Raw genomic sequence first — 16745 nt, 5'->3', positions numbered from 1 at the left:
GGCACAGGCCATACATGTCGATTCGTCGTGGTCCGGCGAAAGGCATTTGTTGCACACCGGATGGACGTCGATGTGTGGGTACTTCGCATTGCATACCGGACACCTTTTGAATGGCGTCCTGGATTCCATCGTCGAAGTAGAGTCGATGGACAGGCAAATGCGAACAAAGTCGGTGCTGAAAGTTAGTAAACTAACAAAAAGTATCGAAACCCGATCGATAAACAGTACCGACGCGAACTAAAGGCCTTGTGGCCTCGACAAAAGTTTTTCCTAACTTGAGCTAAGATAGCACATCCGAACCCAATGGCGGAAAAAAACAATCTGAGGATGGAGAGGATGCCCATGCGCACTGTAGTCCATGGGAGGAGTCACCTATCCAAGGATACTTCGAAGACTCTTCCAGGACAACAACGTGCAAACATCCGGACCCAACACTAGGCGGCGATCTATGCACAGATATGAATTCAGCAGCCCACATGCCTCGAACCTTTGGATACTGCATTTATTCTACAATTGAGCACTGTGTGAGGATATATCACCCTTTCTTTACCCAGTTATTAAATCACGCGTCGTCCCCCATGCTTCAGTGGTCAGGAAGGAAAATGCCACATAGAAGGACCCTATTAGACCCTGGGGTGGAATTATCCTGTGTCCCCCCCCCCGATGGTTGTATTAGCACAGCAGTGCCATCTAAGAGTTATCCGTCCTGCGCCTTTTGGTAAGGCAGCTTTTATTTGACTATTTGCGCAGTACGTATGCAAGCTCACGGCCCGCAAGAACCCGGGGGTTGTAAATGCGCCTTTTGTCCACAAAACCTAATTGCTGTCTCTGTTGCTTGGGCAGCCCCAGTTGCCACCTGCAGATTTATGAAGCCCAGAGGCCTTGTTTCACTCCAGACCTCACTTCTCCCTGCCCTCTCCACTTCCAAGGCACTTTCCATGAGTCGGCAGATCTTTAGTGAGAAATGCACCGATTTCTGTAGCGGATTCAGGCGTTTCACGAGGAGCCACTGAAGAGAGATTTTGATTGGGCAGAAATGTAATACAGCACCCTTAAAAACAAATTACTTTAAAATGAATAATTTATAAAAAAAAATTGCTACTCAAAATCTGTTTAATATGAAGACCTTTAAATATTGCTATTTAGTTTCCTTCTACCACCATTAATCCTCAATCCAAGATTGATGGGGATGACCGGATACGTCTTGTGCTGTCTGAGTTGTCTCCACTTCTTCTTACTCATGTTTTTCCGCCTTGATTCCTTACCTTGGTGCACAGAAGCAGCCTGAGGGCAGCATGTTATGTTATGTTATGTTATTATAATTTATAGAGCGCACGATTACCATACGGTGTCCTGGCGCTAAGCATTGATAACCTAAGATGATAAAATGACTAAAACTGAGAGAAAAACCATGTTTTAAAAACGCAAAAATCAGAGGTGTTTCTCAACTTAAAAGGGAGTTCGTTCCAGATTTTGGACGCACTATTTACAAAGCTTCTGCCTCCCCAGTTAACTTTTTTTAAACCGGGAGTTTTCACTAGCTTAGCGCCCATAGATCTAAGAGTTCTACAAGGGATGTACCAAGAAAACTTATTTCTTAGAAACTCTGGGCCAGTCCCGTTCAAGGCTCTAAACACTATACATAGTGCCTTAAAACGGGATCTCAAATGAGTTGGGAGCCAGTGTAACTTCTTTAGTTCTCCTTTGACTGAAACAGTCCTAGGAGTCCTAGTCAACAATCTGGCAGCAGCATTTTGAATAACCTGTAGCCTATTTTGATGTTGAGTTTGAATATTGACATAAAGACTGTTACAATAGTCAAGACGTGATAATATAAGGGCAGTCACCACCGTTCTCAAGTTCCCCTCAGATAAAAAGAACATGATTTTCCTAATTATTCTCAGCATCATAGAGTATCCTGATGTCACCTTGCTGACCTGGTCCCCCATATTGAGTTTTTCATCTACCACAACACCCAGGTTTTTAGCTTTCCTACAAGGTGTGGGACAGAGACCAAGATTAGCAGGCCACCAGTCTGGTGTCCACATCAAAGGATTATAGCCAAATCTCAGGACCTCTGTTTTAGCTGAATTCAGCTTGAGGCAATTTGCCGACATCCACCTAGAGATGGAACCCATGCAGTCTGAGAAACGTGCACCTGTTTCTTTTTCAGCTCCCTCCATCACTGACAGCACAATTTGAGTGTCGTCAGCGTAGGAGGTGAGCTGAAACCCAAAAGATCTAATGATGCCAGCCAGGGGTGCCACATAGATATTAAAAAGTGTAGGGCTAAGAGATGAGCCCGGTGGCACCGCACATGGCAGGGAAAAGGGTTCAGAAGTGTTGCCGTTAAGTTCGACTGTTTGTGACCTATCCTTCAGAAAGGAGTTAAGCAGATTCCATGCTTGACCTCTAATCCCAATCTCTGATAGCCGATTAAGTAATACCTTGTGATGAACGGTATCAAAGGCCGCGGATAGGTCTAAAAGAATCAGCATCGCATTCCCACCCTTATCCATCACCTCTCTGATCTCCTCTGTCGATTTAAGGAGCGCCAGCTCAGTGCTATGAAAAGCTCTGAAACCGTATTGTGAGGAGTCCAACAAGTTATTAAGCTGGAGAAAGTCACTAAGTTGTGCCACCTATGAATGAATGCATAAAAGAACAACACTAGCATAGGCTTGGATGGATCATAGCCTTGAACTGATTGATCATCCACACAGCAGACACATGTTAAAGGTGGCCAACACAAAGAGGGTATGGATATTAGTCACCCAGTAGTGAATAACCCAAAAACATTCTGCAGTGCAAACCAAAGGAGGCCTTCAAATGTGATTGTGATTCCAAATGTCCTCTTCCAGCAGGTGAAGATCCAGTGTGCCACTGCAGCCAGGAAGGAGAGACGTCTCTAGCCGGCATCGTGGTGGGAATCCATATTGGGATGGCCTGTATCATCTTCTGCGTCCTCTTCCTCATGTTCGGGTATCGCAAGAGGTAAAAACCAGATGTCATGAATGTTTAGTTGGCACTATAGCGATGTATCTACCTCTGTCCTAACTCTGTGTAAGGTCTGTACAAGATTAAGAGTTGAGGCGTTCAGGAGCCTTTCTCTGGTTCACTTGCATATACATTTTTTATGAGCTTTCACATTTACATTGGTGTGGTGAGCCTACCACTGATTCTTTGTCTCCATTTCTTGTGGACATTTTGTTTGTGCCTTTTTCACACATCCATTGGACCGGGGAGGATGTATGCCATAGTGTTAACAAAGGTGGAGCACTCTATTGGTCTTTTAAGTGGTACCTTCCAGTCTCTGTTTAGATGTTGAGGGCCAGCTTTACTCAAACATGGTCCAACCAGAACAGATATTAAAGTGGTTGGGTTGCACGTGAAAGCAGCACAGAGCCATATTTACTAAAGTGCACTGGCAGACAAACAGGCTGCCGAGTGCCACACACACACCTTTGCATCTTGTGGGAGGTAATACCCTTTCAAGACTTTGCATGACTTTGTGGCAGCGCAAAGTTTTGATAAATCTTCCCTGGAGTGTTTATTCAAAGGTTGCCCCTTTGTCCACAGTATATCATTAGGTCACAATTTTTCTAGTGTAACATATTTAAAGCCTTAAAGACCAAACTACTTCAAGGAAGCCCGTTTGTTGTTACACTGGAAGGGTAGACTTGAACTGCCCCTCACCTCCATCTTCAGAAAACAAGTTAAAACATAATGTACGCAATCTCAATGCCATCTCCTTCATAAAACAGATGAGATGGCCTGTCCTCAGTGGCCTCAAGCTTCAATAAAAAGAAGCCAGCCCTGTCCCAGCAGCATGTCTTACTCAATTATAGAAGCCATTGGTGGGTACCAAGCAAACATCTCTGGGTTGACTTTGAAAACAAAACCCTCAAACACCAGCTGCAACAGGTGTTTAATGTTTAATACATTAATTGTTGAAGCTTCGATAGCGCCCCTCACAGATCTCCATGAGACCGAAGTTGTTTTCTGTACCATATACTATCCAGAGGATTATGATGTAATTGAGGATACAGTGGGTCCAAACACGATTCAGCACCGGTAAGCAAACCACACTCTTACTTCCACTGGACATTCCCTGCCTGCAAGAAATTCGCTTGCTGGCCGGTGTTTGGACCCATGGTATCCTCCTATCCAACATAGGACTCCTAAATCATTGAAATAACATAACCTGTATTTGTAAAGCACATGCTCACCCGTGGACATCTTGCCGCTAAATAACAGATGTTTACTACTACCCAACTCAGTGGTTCGGCCGGTATTTGAGCCTGTGATCATGAGGTCAGACAGGTTCCTACAGTGGACGCATTAGTCCACTAAGCTACCAGACCTGCCATTCTCAAACCAGTTATAGCCAAAAAGCCTCACCTTTCAATTCAGCTGTCACAGTTTCTGTTTCCTGAAATGGTTGTTAACGATATGTTGTTTTTAATCCAATCTTGGGGATCTAAGATTTACCTACATTTTTCTTCTGTCTTGTTAAGTAGTTCTGTGTTTCAGGTAAGCACCATGTTGCTGTATTGGCTGTCCTCCCCGAGTCTTTAATTATCTCACTCTGGCACTGCCGTGCACATATTGCAGTTTGTCTACACTGCGGGTCAGATCTGTTCTGGATGTGTGGTTACACCATGTTGCCTTAATTGAGCATCAACTGTACCATGATAGTCTTCAGGATGACTACTGCTTTGGTGATGCCGTGACCGCATCCTGGATTGACTTGGTCTTCCGTCTCTCTTTTACACAAGTTGTTTTTAGCTAAGCCGTTTCAGTGCCTTAGAACAGCTCTGTGTGAACTATAGGTCGTGGTTAGTGTAGTTTCAATGTGCCATCAACGTCCCAGTTTAGATTTTAATAAATCAATGACTGATAAATTCAGTTATGGTATCACTCTACCTTAGTTGAGGTCAATTTTGGCTGACTTCTTCTTTGGGTGACCAGTGTATAAAGTGGCATTTAAAAAAAAACAAATATTTTATATAACACAAACTCGACCCAAAGGTTTTGTAGTGCTCTACATGACCACCAGATATTTTCCACAAGATCACATTCATTTTTTAGGCACGGGGAGATGGAATGACCTGCCCAGAATCACAGGATGTTGAGCCGACAGAGACTTTAACCTGGCTCACCACTTCCAAAGTCGGCAGCTCTGGCCGTAGTGCCACACGCTTGGTGCTGTTACTACTTCTCAGTTGACCTCATTTTGATTGTTTTTATAGTTCCGTCTTCGTAAATTGCAATTTTGATTCTACCATGGGTGCATTGTTTGAGACAAGTCATGAATTTATATTGGGTCTGCCCTGAACAGTATATCTATTGTGTCTACCATGAATTTGCTTTAACTCTTTGTCCAATTCCTCTAGTTTGGTTTACTTTTGATTTCTTCAAGGTTTACTCAGTTTTATGTTTCTTGATTGGGGTAACTTTTAGTGTCTATTGCTTGTTTCCCTTCGTCTGTACAGTACTTCAACATTTACTGACTCAGCAATGTCCTTTCTTGATTCAACTTAGTCAAGACTTTATCCTGGTTTGGCATTGAATTAACTTCTCGGTGGCTATGTCTTTGTTTCTCCGAGAACAGAAGACAACTTGCTGTGTGTTCGCTTGTTTTTGGATGGGTCTTATTTTGTCTGACGTCAGCGAGGGTTTTGTTGTTGTTCTGCTACACCCCAGTTTGGGTTTACCTTGGTTGTGGCTTGAATGAGCTTACCTTTAGTTGTAACCTGTTCTTAGCTGAACTTTGTGCTTTGGCCATGTGAGACCTTGTATTTAGTTGTGCCATGGGTCTTTCCACATGTCAGCAAAGGGCTCTAACATGGCCGAGGTCACATTTTACTGTCCTTGTGTCCGAGTGCGCATTGGATGTTTTTTAGTTGTCTTTTGTGTGAACCTGTGCTTGGTTGTGCCTCACAGTTCCACAGGCTGCATAAGGGTTTTGTTTTGTTTGTCTCTTCAATTACTTCGTATTAGCTAAATGCAGCTTTGCTATGAGCAGTGTCGATTTGGGTACAGGTTCACCTAAGTAGAGCCTGGCTTGATTCTGGATGTTCCTTTGTCTTGTCAGAACTCAGCATGTTCTGTAGACAAATTCCACTTTGAAGGTGCTTGTATGTTTTCAATGCACAACACTCAGCTTGATGTAGTTATGTGTTGGGTGAACATCCCTTTAGTTGTTTCTTGGCCTTAACTGTGCTGCTTTAGCAGTGCAAAACCCTGCCTAGTGGTCAGCCTGGTATAAAGACATTTTAGACAGTGCCGTAGGCATGTGTTTCCTTTGTCACTGATATGTTAAGTGTGAGGTTTCCTTTGCCAGAATGTGGTCTTTTATAATCTGTCTTGGAAGTAACAAACTTCTGTTCCTTCTACAGCCTCTTCTGCAAGAAGGGAACCCAAGACAGCTGGACCGTGCCACAGGGATCCGAAGCCGCCCCGAGTACCCTGCAAGAGTCCCAGCAGAGTGCACGATCCCAGGTGGGGAGGAAAGAAACAGGCGCAACCCCATCTGAAATGATAGAACTGGTCACTCAGGTAATGTAATGTTTGGGATGTAAGGTCCAGAGCTCTGGGCCGTAACTGATACCATGATAGAAGAGACGGAAAATGGTGGATTCCAACACTCATACTTCATACCAGAATGTTTCTGAGAACATTATCTCAATTGCCTAACATTATACGTTCTATAGTCGTATTATCTTCTCCAGAAGGTCAATATGTGAAGGAGATCCCAGTACAACCCATCATGCACCCCCTATTCGCTCACCAAAATCTATCCGATCCTAATCTGGTGCTGGGATCTTGCATCCCAAGACGCTGCTCCTCGTTTACTTTGGGAGGAATGCAGCATCATTACACGGGTCATCACAGCTCCGCTCCTGCTCAAGGGGGCTTGCCAGGTCTTGCTGCAGCAGAATGGGCGCCAGGCTCTGCGATCAATTGATCCCTGCTGAGGCCCTCAATGACTCGCCTCAAGCCACACTGCAGCCCAGATTTACATACAAGTCATGCAACGCAGGGTAGAATCTGAAGTTGCAGCACTGCGTTGCGCGAACAGGAGAGAGCAGAACTGTGCCTTATCTACTGAGATATGGAGCTGTTCTTTTCTCTCCCTGCACTACCACTGCGCCAACGCATTCATCCTTGCCCCATAGTCTATGCACGTCTTTGTTGTGGGAAGCATAGGTGTCCGTTCCAGTACTAAAACTGTGTATGTGTGCTGTACTCTGCAGCACATATGCAATGTGGGAACAACTGGGAGAAAAGCAAACATTTTTTCTCATTACGCCTGCCTCGAGGAGGAGCACAAATTTTCAGCAAATCCCTTGCTAAAATTCTTTGTTCAAAGAGATTTGCGGCAAAACCCATGGGTGGTTGCATGGGAACTCCCATGCACCAGCCATGGAACGCTACCTTGACGCAAAGTAACACATTGCACAGCTTTGGGTTATTTTTAAGTTACAATACAATTGAATTGTAAATCCCACCACAAAACTTTGCCTCAAGTTTGCATTAAAAAAGTAACACAAACCCACAGCAAATTGTTTATAAATCTCGCTCCGGGTGTGCAGGGACCCACACATACACACATGGCCTAAAACATGTGAGGTCCCAGTGAATGCCTGGAGAAACGTGCATGTACATGCACACATTTTGTACACTACACCCAGTTAGTTATCAGATATATCTGATTATACTCCAGCACCAGCATATGGGACTGTGTTTTCAGAAATTCTCAGTTTTGCGGAAAGTATGGTACATATTCGGTCTTGGAGAATTCTCCCCAGCAGACAATCCTCTGGTAAGGTTAACAGCACCATAGGGATAATATGGTAGAGCTAATTTTGCTGGAGGATTATCCATCGGCAAATAATTCTCCAATGGTAGATTTGCAACTTCCTCGTCAAGTTGATAGGTATTCGGTCTCCTCTCAAGTCTGGAACTGACTTAGAGTTGGGTCGTTATTGGAATTCCTGGGATTTCTGAATAAAGTGATACATCCAGAGGAATTTCCTCCACCCCAGGATAGTATGCTACGTAGAACCCTGTGGTGGGTTCTCCTCCAGAAGCATCATGTCCACCATAAATAGGAGGATGTTTCATTACCATCCAATCCCTCAGTTGTCGGAAATATTGAGCACACCAAGTAATGTTTGAAAGAGAGAATATGTGCTGCTCTTGTAACCCTGATAGCATTGCCATCACCAGTATAAATGAGTCTTAATTGTAGCTTTTAGACACCTGCTCCCTTATTATTGCTGTTTTATTGTCCATAATTGCCTTGGTGTCTGATGAGTGGTCCTTCTCTTCCTTTCAGGAGCCTCAATTTTCCAGAGAGGGGCGGTCTGACCAGGGCTCGCCACAAATCCAGATCATGGTGGAACACCACCCCTCCAGCCATCCAAGTGGCTAAGCGGTGACAAACATACAAGCATCTCTTATACGGTGACCTTGGCCCTGGGCTGGGCATTTTTCTGTTGTTTTGCCTTGCCTCTGGGCTTCGGGTTACTGAGCTGAACTCTTAAAAAAAACCAACAAACCTCCAAAGAATCTACCTCACCTAAGAAGATTGTTCAAAGCACCGCTTGGACGCCAGCTTGGAGTGACACTTCCGTCTCTTTTGAAGCATCCAAGAAATAATTATATATATTTTTAAAATAAGCAGAAAAACCAAAACTACCTCAGAATGCTTCCCTTTACAGGGCAGCTTCTGATGCCTCACCCGCCTAGCGTGGGTGCTTTCATGTCTGTGCTTTTACTAATGGGAGGATGGGTAGGAAGGGGGAACACATTTTCCAATGACACAAAAAGCCACTGGATTTGAAGGGATGATTGGTAAGCAAATAACCAAAAAAATCACTGGTGCGGCGGCCTGGTTCGGACAATTTTAAGAATCAGCTATTTACGCCAGGATTATAAAGAACTGAAAAATTGAAGGCAAAAAGTATGCTCTGTTCCCCTTCGACTTAACGTCATCAGAGGCAAGGCTAGAATTTGCCGCCAGAATTTTCATGTCATCTCTCAGCCTCTCTTGTTGCGCTACATGGGCAGCCATGTGTTACTTGCCCAGGGGATTCTCCAAATGAGGTGGGCGTCTGCTACAATGAGCACTATACCAAATATACAAAAACCAAATATGTACACATGCTTGTGAATGCAGTTGTGCCCGCCTTGCTTAAGGAATCCTTCCAGGACACCATACCTCCCATCAAAGCCTCCTCCTTTCCGTGCTTCTGTGTCCGGTACCACTTTTTACATGTCTCTCACTAAATATTTTTAAGAAAAGGAGCTAAAATACTTCCAAAGATGTAGAGCTTTAAGATTCTAACACACTTTCCACCTTTCGTACTGAAAAATTAACCAAACCTAGTAGTTAATGCATAGATGATATCTGAGGGTTACACTGTGCTAGAGACAGCCCCAAAGGACATCGTATTTGACTCCTACACTACGTCACCACAGATCCACCCTCTAACTACTTCTGCAATGCTTGGGTCTGCCCATCAATTGGTGTTGGAGCAAAGCATCCTCGCTTGCTGTAAAACCTCTAGTATGTTGCGATGTAGACATGGCGCCAAAGTCCTCTTCTGTCCTCAAAACAAGAAGATTCCTGTGTCTGCGAACAGCCGTTTAGTCTTTAACCCCTTCGGTGCAACGCCCTTTCCCCCTCCTGTGCCGGGCGTTTCCCACGCGGGTGGGTTTCATGACGAGATAGTCTCGTCATGGGCACAGCGCGACCGTGCTCCATGACGAGACTATCTCGTCATGGGCACAGAAGAGGTTAAGTAGATTTCTCCTGGGGTCGTAGTTACAGAGATGACCTGACGGAGCCATCGCTACTACTGATGTTCGAGCATGGGTTCTTCTCACTGGGGAAAAGTATGTCGCTCTTTGGGCTCGTCTCTAGCTCCTCAGTGTATAGCACTATTCTTCAGTGCTGCTTTGTACACCACTGTCTGCCGACTGCATGTTACCGCCATACTATTTTCATCGCAGATTTCCTAAAGCCAGCAGTCAAACAGTCCTCCGAGCACCATAAGCTTTACCTCCTTACTCCTGTCTACTCTTCCTTCTTGAGTCACTGTGGGAGGTCACAAGACGCATTTGCATAAATTCTGTCACGTCCTGTTGTCAATATCTTGGTATTAAGTACCAAAGTAAATTCCAAAGGTTTCTATAATTTCTCATACATAAAGTGACAGGAAAAATATGTCAACATTAGCCTGCAAGGGATTTACAGCAAAAACGTAAGCAAACTACTCTATACATTACAACATGAAAACGTGTTGTGATGGATAAGAGGGTCTGGGAATTAAGTTACAGATCAATTTAATAATATTTTATGTACAGTTTTTATTGTTTATGTAGGTGAAGGTTTCACATCTAGTGAACAGCTCCATAACCAAGACGTAAAAAAGTAAGAACTCCAGCTATATGCCCGTTTCGGTACATGAGAAAGGGGACTGGAAATAGGGATTTGATATCAAATGGTTGTAGGTGACGGTGACGGTCTACCCTACAAAGTGCTTGACTGGAACAGCTTAGTAGATGGTACCTTCATAGAGTTCCATGGGTGAGAGCAGCAGAAGTCTGGATTTTGGAGCACTAAAGAATCTCTCATACCTGGAGGAACTCAATGCTTCTAAGGAGAGCAACATTTAAGGGGGTGTGTGATCTCACCTCAACGTGACTGCCAAGGGACTTGTAATGTGGCCAGGACTTATTGAGATTCAAGGACTGAACCACCCGCCTGCAAAAAGCCACACTAAACCTGCATTTGGAAGACCTGCATGATGGCATCTTACTCCTTGTACTTTTCAAAGCAATATTTTCTGCTCCGCCCTTACCTTCAAAGCAATGGTGGCTGAATTGAGCATGCCTCCTGTAGCGATGGACTCTGAATAGGAAGCTTCATAGATTTGGGATTCTAGCATATCCCACCTGGCCAAAGGAAAACCCTATAATTCCCTGTCTCAGCTTTAACATGCCCCTGGCCTTCATGTACTAGATAGGCTGTACTGGATCAGCCAATGTGGTTAGTGCCCAAGGTTGTAGGTGTGCTGGTTGCACCAGCAGGAATTTGTGACCACTTTTCAGAACATTTAAATTGGCTTTTTGCTGTGCATACTATGCCACTTTACATGCTTCTGATGTCTGTGTTGGGCATGACGCGCCCTATGGTCATGATGGAACTGTCACTGGTCTTCTCTTGCCTACTGTTCTGTTTTTCTCTCCTTAGGATCGCTTACCCTTATTTTCTTTCTTGTCCCTCTCACATTCCGTAACTGCTATCTTTCATGCGTCTTCCATTCTGTCTCTCTTTAAAATGCCTTTCTGTTTTTATTCCCACATGTCCTTATGTCCATACTTTTCACGGTAACTGCGGAATAAGCAAACAATGGTGGATATGCAGCATTTCCATCTGTTTCTTCCTGAGCATCGTTCCCCTTCTAGGTCTGAGAGTGCGTGTGTATTCTTTGTATGTCAAGCAAAACCAAACAACCAAAAGAAATGTTTTGTGTTGAAAAAAATAATTTTAGATACCTTAGTTTGGTCTAGAAACCCTTTTGTAGGCAGAGTCTTAACTTTCTATTCATGACATTGTGCCAAAAGAAAAAAGATGTTTTCTTTATACCTCCTTTAAAATAATTTTAGAAATATGTAGTTTTTATAGGCAGATTTTCAATAGTGTATTATGTGTATTTCTCTTTTTATATTAATATGTATGTTATGTAGGACATGACAGTGGTTCACTGGACGGTGCTGTGTAAACTGGGCGCTTTAAACCAAATGACAAAGTTTAAACAATATTTACCCACAATATCTTAAAGTTTATTATATACCTGCTCTCTAGTGGGACTGCTATGAAGTAGTGAAGCAGGGAGAGTCCTTTCCTTCTATTGTTGTCTTTTTTACTGGTCAAGTCTGTTCACACACAAGAGATTGTGCTCAACAGTGCATCTCTCTTCGCCTAGTTCTTCCACTCGACCACAGCTTGTCTCTCTCCAACTGACTGAATTTGCCTTTATTTCAGCTCTCCAAAACATGGCCAAAGGAGTACTAGGCTTCAAATTAAACTCCCAAGCAATTTAGCTCACTGTAGAGGAAGTACAATATGTAAGAGACTTGGACCAAACCTCACAGCCTCTCACAGGCACTGCCTATGTACGAATATTCTTATCTGTACGAGACACCATTCGTTTGGTGTTGCAGCATTAACTTCATACAATTCTCCAATCGTGAACTGGGGGCTCACTTATTAAGTACCAAATAGTGGTCTTAAACCGAAGCCGTGTATTAAGGCATGCTTCTCCAGACTATTAATGACAAACCGGGTGCTGTCCAGAGAAAAGGCATTCAGGACTATCACAAACGCAGTCTCGAACTGTTCTATCGAAAGATAAAACATCAGTCTCAAATTGGGCATCTGTCTGAAAGTAATTTTCATGTATAAACTACATTATCATTAAACCCTAGCCTTAAACTAGAAAAGTGCCTAGAGCTTAGCTTTCCATATGAACCATAAGAGCAGATAACACCGGTTTCGCACTGATAACCTTCACTGAGCGGAGCTTCCTGCGTGAATTTCCAAAACATTCACCACCAGTCCGATAAGGGGGTTCCTGCTCAATTACCAAAATATACACCAACAGTCGGAAACTATGGTTCTGGTCTAAGCTAGACTTCCCACATTGATCATTAGAATAGAAAAACCAATCTCAAAATTTGACCTGAAAGAATGTTCCCTTAAGAAATACCAAACTAGGCATCTGCCAAAGCTGACCTGTTTTGCCCAAGAGCTACCAATAACATATGATACTCTCAGTCCTTTAGTGTGCTAGATCTCCACTGATCATTAGCAATCCATAGAAAGCCCTGAAGCCGGGTACCTCCCATTTGCACATAAACAACCAAAAGAATTAACTCTAATATCACACTGGGTTCCCAACCTGATTTCCACTAGTCTAAAGAATTACCAAAACAGATTACACAAGCATCGCATAGAGGAAACTCAATAACCTTGTTTTCCCAAGAAATATACAGAGACAGAGCCCACTAGTCTGAAACTGTGCCATCCCAAAGAAGCTTGGCTCCGTGAACCCCAGTAACAAAATAGTTCACTTGGGTCGCCACACTTGTGGTCTGCCTTGATATTTGTAATCCCGAAGAACAAATGAAGTAGATCATACACTCTAAAGCGAGTAACTGTAAACAATGACATTAAATTAATTATTATATGAAGAATCTTCGGTGAGAGATGTTTTTACAAGAAAGCACCTGCCTTAGGTTTACTTAGATAAGGCAGGAACTCTTCTTTCTCAACAATTCACCAAAAGAGAGTCAATTTGTGTACTATTCAGGAAAAGACCTGTGTGAAATGTCCTCAATCTTCAGAAGAAGTCACATTAGCCTCATTCTTTAGTTGGATATTTCTTCTAGAGCTACCTTCCTATGAAATGTCAGAGAGGGCAAATCATTCTTATACACAGGACCTATTGTGAGAGTCGCTTTCTCTATAAATTGCCAATTGCAGTTACACAAATCTCATTCCGGTGTGGTTCTGTAATAAGAGCATCACATTCATAAACATTTCCAAGAAAAATCCTGAGAAAGAAACTGTAAATTTCCCAAAAATGTCACACCAGCCTCAACCCATGCACTCTTACTTTAGGTCATTCAATCGCCACCAGATTGCTCAAATATGGTAAAGCGGTCTCCTACCAGGCCCCATCACAACACCTGCTTGCTGCTCACATTTCTAAAATAGATCACTGCAGTCTCACACTCTTGAGGGAGAGGTGTGACGCAGCCCCCAGGGCGGCTGACTTCAGAGCACGGGGCTCACGGTTCGATCCCTGGCGGCAGCTCAGCCCAGCACCATGTGACTCTGGTCAATAGCTTGCTTAATCTCTCTGACAACCCCCAGCACCTTGAGACCCTTAGCGGGGGATTAGTTTGCGCTTTACAATTACAGGGTTTATACTCTAGATCTTTTTTGAAGTCCATATACTCAACACATTTCCAAAAGAGGTCTTAAGTGGCCAAGCCAACAAATTTACAAATAAGCGTGCACCCGTCTCACACTGTGTACCCATCCTGAGAGCTCTACTGAAACAGTTTCTAAACTAGATCACGCTATCTTATAATACGCATTTTTCCTGAAAGCCTTAAGTCATACTGGCCTCATACTGGGGGACATGCTTGAGCTGCATACTCAACAAATTTCCAAACAATGTCACACTTATCTCATACCAGGCACTTGTCACAAGAACCTTTGCCTACTGAACACATTTCTAGAAGAGATCACACAAGTCTAATACTGAGGAGTTGCCTTCAGGTTTTATCCTAAAATATCCAAAAAGAAATCATACCCATCTTCTAATGGTGACTTGTTCTGAGATCAGCTCCTCAAACAGAAAAAGCCAGAGGAGATTAGACCAATATCATAATATTAACGTCACTCGAGCCCTGCTTTCCCAACAAGATACCAAAAGAGGTTTCCGCCATTCTACTCTCACATTAGAGGTATATGCTATATTCACCAACTAAAGGAGATCACGCACCGGTCTCTTTCCCAAAGCACAAGCTTAGACTCACAACCGTTTCTGGAACCACTGAGTAGAACATGTCTTGTTAATAAGTGACTGCTAGCACCAATGAAGAACTGCTAAGAACATTATACTGCAGTGTTTCTCCACCTATATAAAAAGCTTTAATCCCTCATGAGACACTTTTCTTCTTATTATGTGGAGACGGAAGAAATGCTGTCAAGAGAAACCAATGTCCTGTGCAAGGAAGAGGCACAGTTTGTGCATCTATGGAGCATGTAAGACACTAGAGTAGCAGCAGATGATATTCAGCCTGCAAAACATTTCATTCAAATTTGTGTTCCTAATTTCTGGATGTATTTTCAGCGAACCAGATTTTCTTTTTCTCCCAAAATGTAGGGACCCGGGTTATGTTCCTGCGTATTTTTGGAATAGTTATTTGATCTTTATGTAAGATTATTGCAGTACATTTTAGAGATACTTTCATAACAGATGTTTAAAGTGAAAAACCTTCCATGACAATGCAAATCCTGCTTTTTTTCTGGTTCCGTTCACTAACGTCTCTTTCTAGGTGTGCCTCTCCCACTAATCCAAGAAAGAACAACTCTGGTATTTATTAGTAAATTCCTATGTTTGTTATGTTTGATTCCGCATGAAAGTAATTTCTGAACAAAAAGTTGTTTCCGATGCCAATCACATTGGTTGGTTTAGGTTGTTGGACTACTTGGTTGGTTGGTTGCTTATTTAATTCCACATACCTCTTCGATGATGGGGTGGTCAACATTTGATTTGAAAGGTTGGCAAGTCTGTTTGAGTAGGATGATTGGTTGGTTGACAGTTTTGAATGTAAGAGCTTAAGTAAAGCAGAGTAGTTTGGTGAGATGATGTACGGGATTATTGAAATTCTTGTTGAGTTTGTTGATTTTTCTAGGACAGATCACGCTGTTATGTGGAAAGTTGCCATGCAGGTATGTGGACATTTAGAGTCAGGCTGCCTTGTATGGATTGTTGGTTGGTTTTTATAGTAGACTGATTGACTTGCATGGCAGACGTTTATAATGTGACAAGTGGATTTTAGTGTGTTATTTTACTACTGGTCAGCTTGCTGGCCAGGACTGCTGCTTGAACAACTGAAAATGTTGGTAAACTCTTGCCTAATAATACAGTTGATTGATTGACAAAAGTGTGTTTGATGGGGTTGTGAAGTGAGCAGTATATTTATCCCACCCCATACTTGCTTACCTAGTAAATTGATTATTCCCACTTGTTAGATTTGCAGAGTAATAGTTTTGTTTTACCAGAATTGGCTTACTGGGTCGATTTGATTGGATGTAGCTTGCCTGATAAAATCATTGGGTGAAATTAGTTTGTTGAGCTAATTAGTGTGGTTACAGAGGTTATTTATTTGATTAACGAGTTTAATCTTGCTTCATGAGTTAACTGGTATGTGCTTAGGCAGGGCTATTGCTTAGGTATTAATGTTTATTAGCTGTTTAGAGCTGTGCTGGATCTGACATCCTTTACATATATATGTAAATATGCAATTAACATCTCTGCATACTTGATCTCAATTAATATTAGTGATATTGTTTATGCTAAAGGGTTGCTGGCAATGCCCAAAAATGGATGACTCATGCGAGTGGCTAAATACCATATGGAATTTTCCTCAATATTACACACCAATATCCAATATTGGAATCAACCTGTAAGCACTGCCAGATGTAAACAGAAGGCAGTGACTCAATCCAGAAAATATCATATACAAGAAAACATCATGTTTGTGTGTGAGCGCGTGTACAATGTTGCTGAATGGATGCGCTTCTCTAGAGAGAGAGAGAGAGAGAGAGAGAGAGAGAGAGAGAGAGAGAGAGAGAGAGAGAGAGAGAGAGCGCGCGAGAGAAAGCAAGAGAGAGACCAAATACAAAGAGGTTTGGAGAAGAATGTAGACTCAACCAACGATCCAAGTCTTGTCTGAAACATTATTGTAAAGGTAGGACCTATTTTCTTGTGATTAATATTAATTTTACTTTTTTTCTTCCTTTAATTAAGGAATCTTGTGTCAATTTATATTAGAATGCTTCTAACTATTCTTGTGTATTTCTGGTCAGGCACATCTCTGATGAGTGCTGGAAAAACGTGCAGCTCCCCAAAAATCCAACAGAAATCCTT

At 42.7% G+C, this 16745-nt stretch overlaps 1 protein-coding gene across 3 annotated transcripts in view; it reads left to right on the top strand.

Moving 5' to 3' along the window:
* Window positions 1-16464, top strand: part of LOC146772793 (immunoglobulin superfamily DCC subclass member 3-like) — a 90009-nt gene extending 73545 nt beyond the window's left edge. Inside the window, exons 12-14 of one of the 3 annotated variants that reach the window (XM_085637319.1) lie at window positions 2865-2994; window positions 6402-6561; window positions 8345-16464. In XM_085637319.1, coding sequence (XP_085493445.1) covers window positions 2865-2994; window positions 6402-6561; window positions 8345-8440 — 386 coding nt within the window. In that variant the 3' untranslated portion in view covers window positions 8441-16464. Of the gene's footprint in view, window positions 1-2861; window positions 2999-6401; window positions 6562-8344 lie in introns of those variants that run through there. The other 2 variants (XM_085637318.1, XM_085637320.1) reach the window with 2 other exon arrangements.
* The last annotated feature ends 281 nt before the right edge of the window (window positions 16465-16745 follow it).

The sequence above is a fragment of the Triturus cristatus genome, chromosome 12, assembly GCF_964204655.1.
Source record: "Triturus cristatus chromosome 12, aTriCri1.1, whole genome shotgun sequence".
NCBI lineage: Eukaryota > Metazoa > Chordata > Amphibia > Caudata > Salamandridae > Triturus > Triturus cristatus.
Note: the sequence above shows the minus strand (reverse complement) of the source record. Positions and strands in the feature narration are given on the sequence as shown.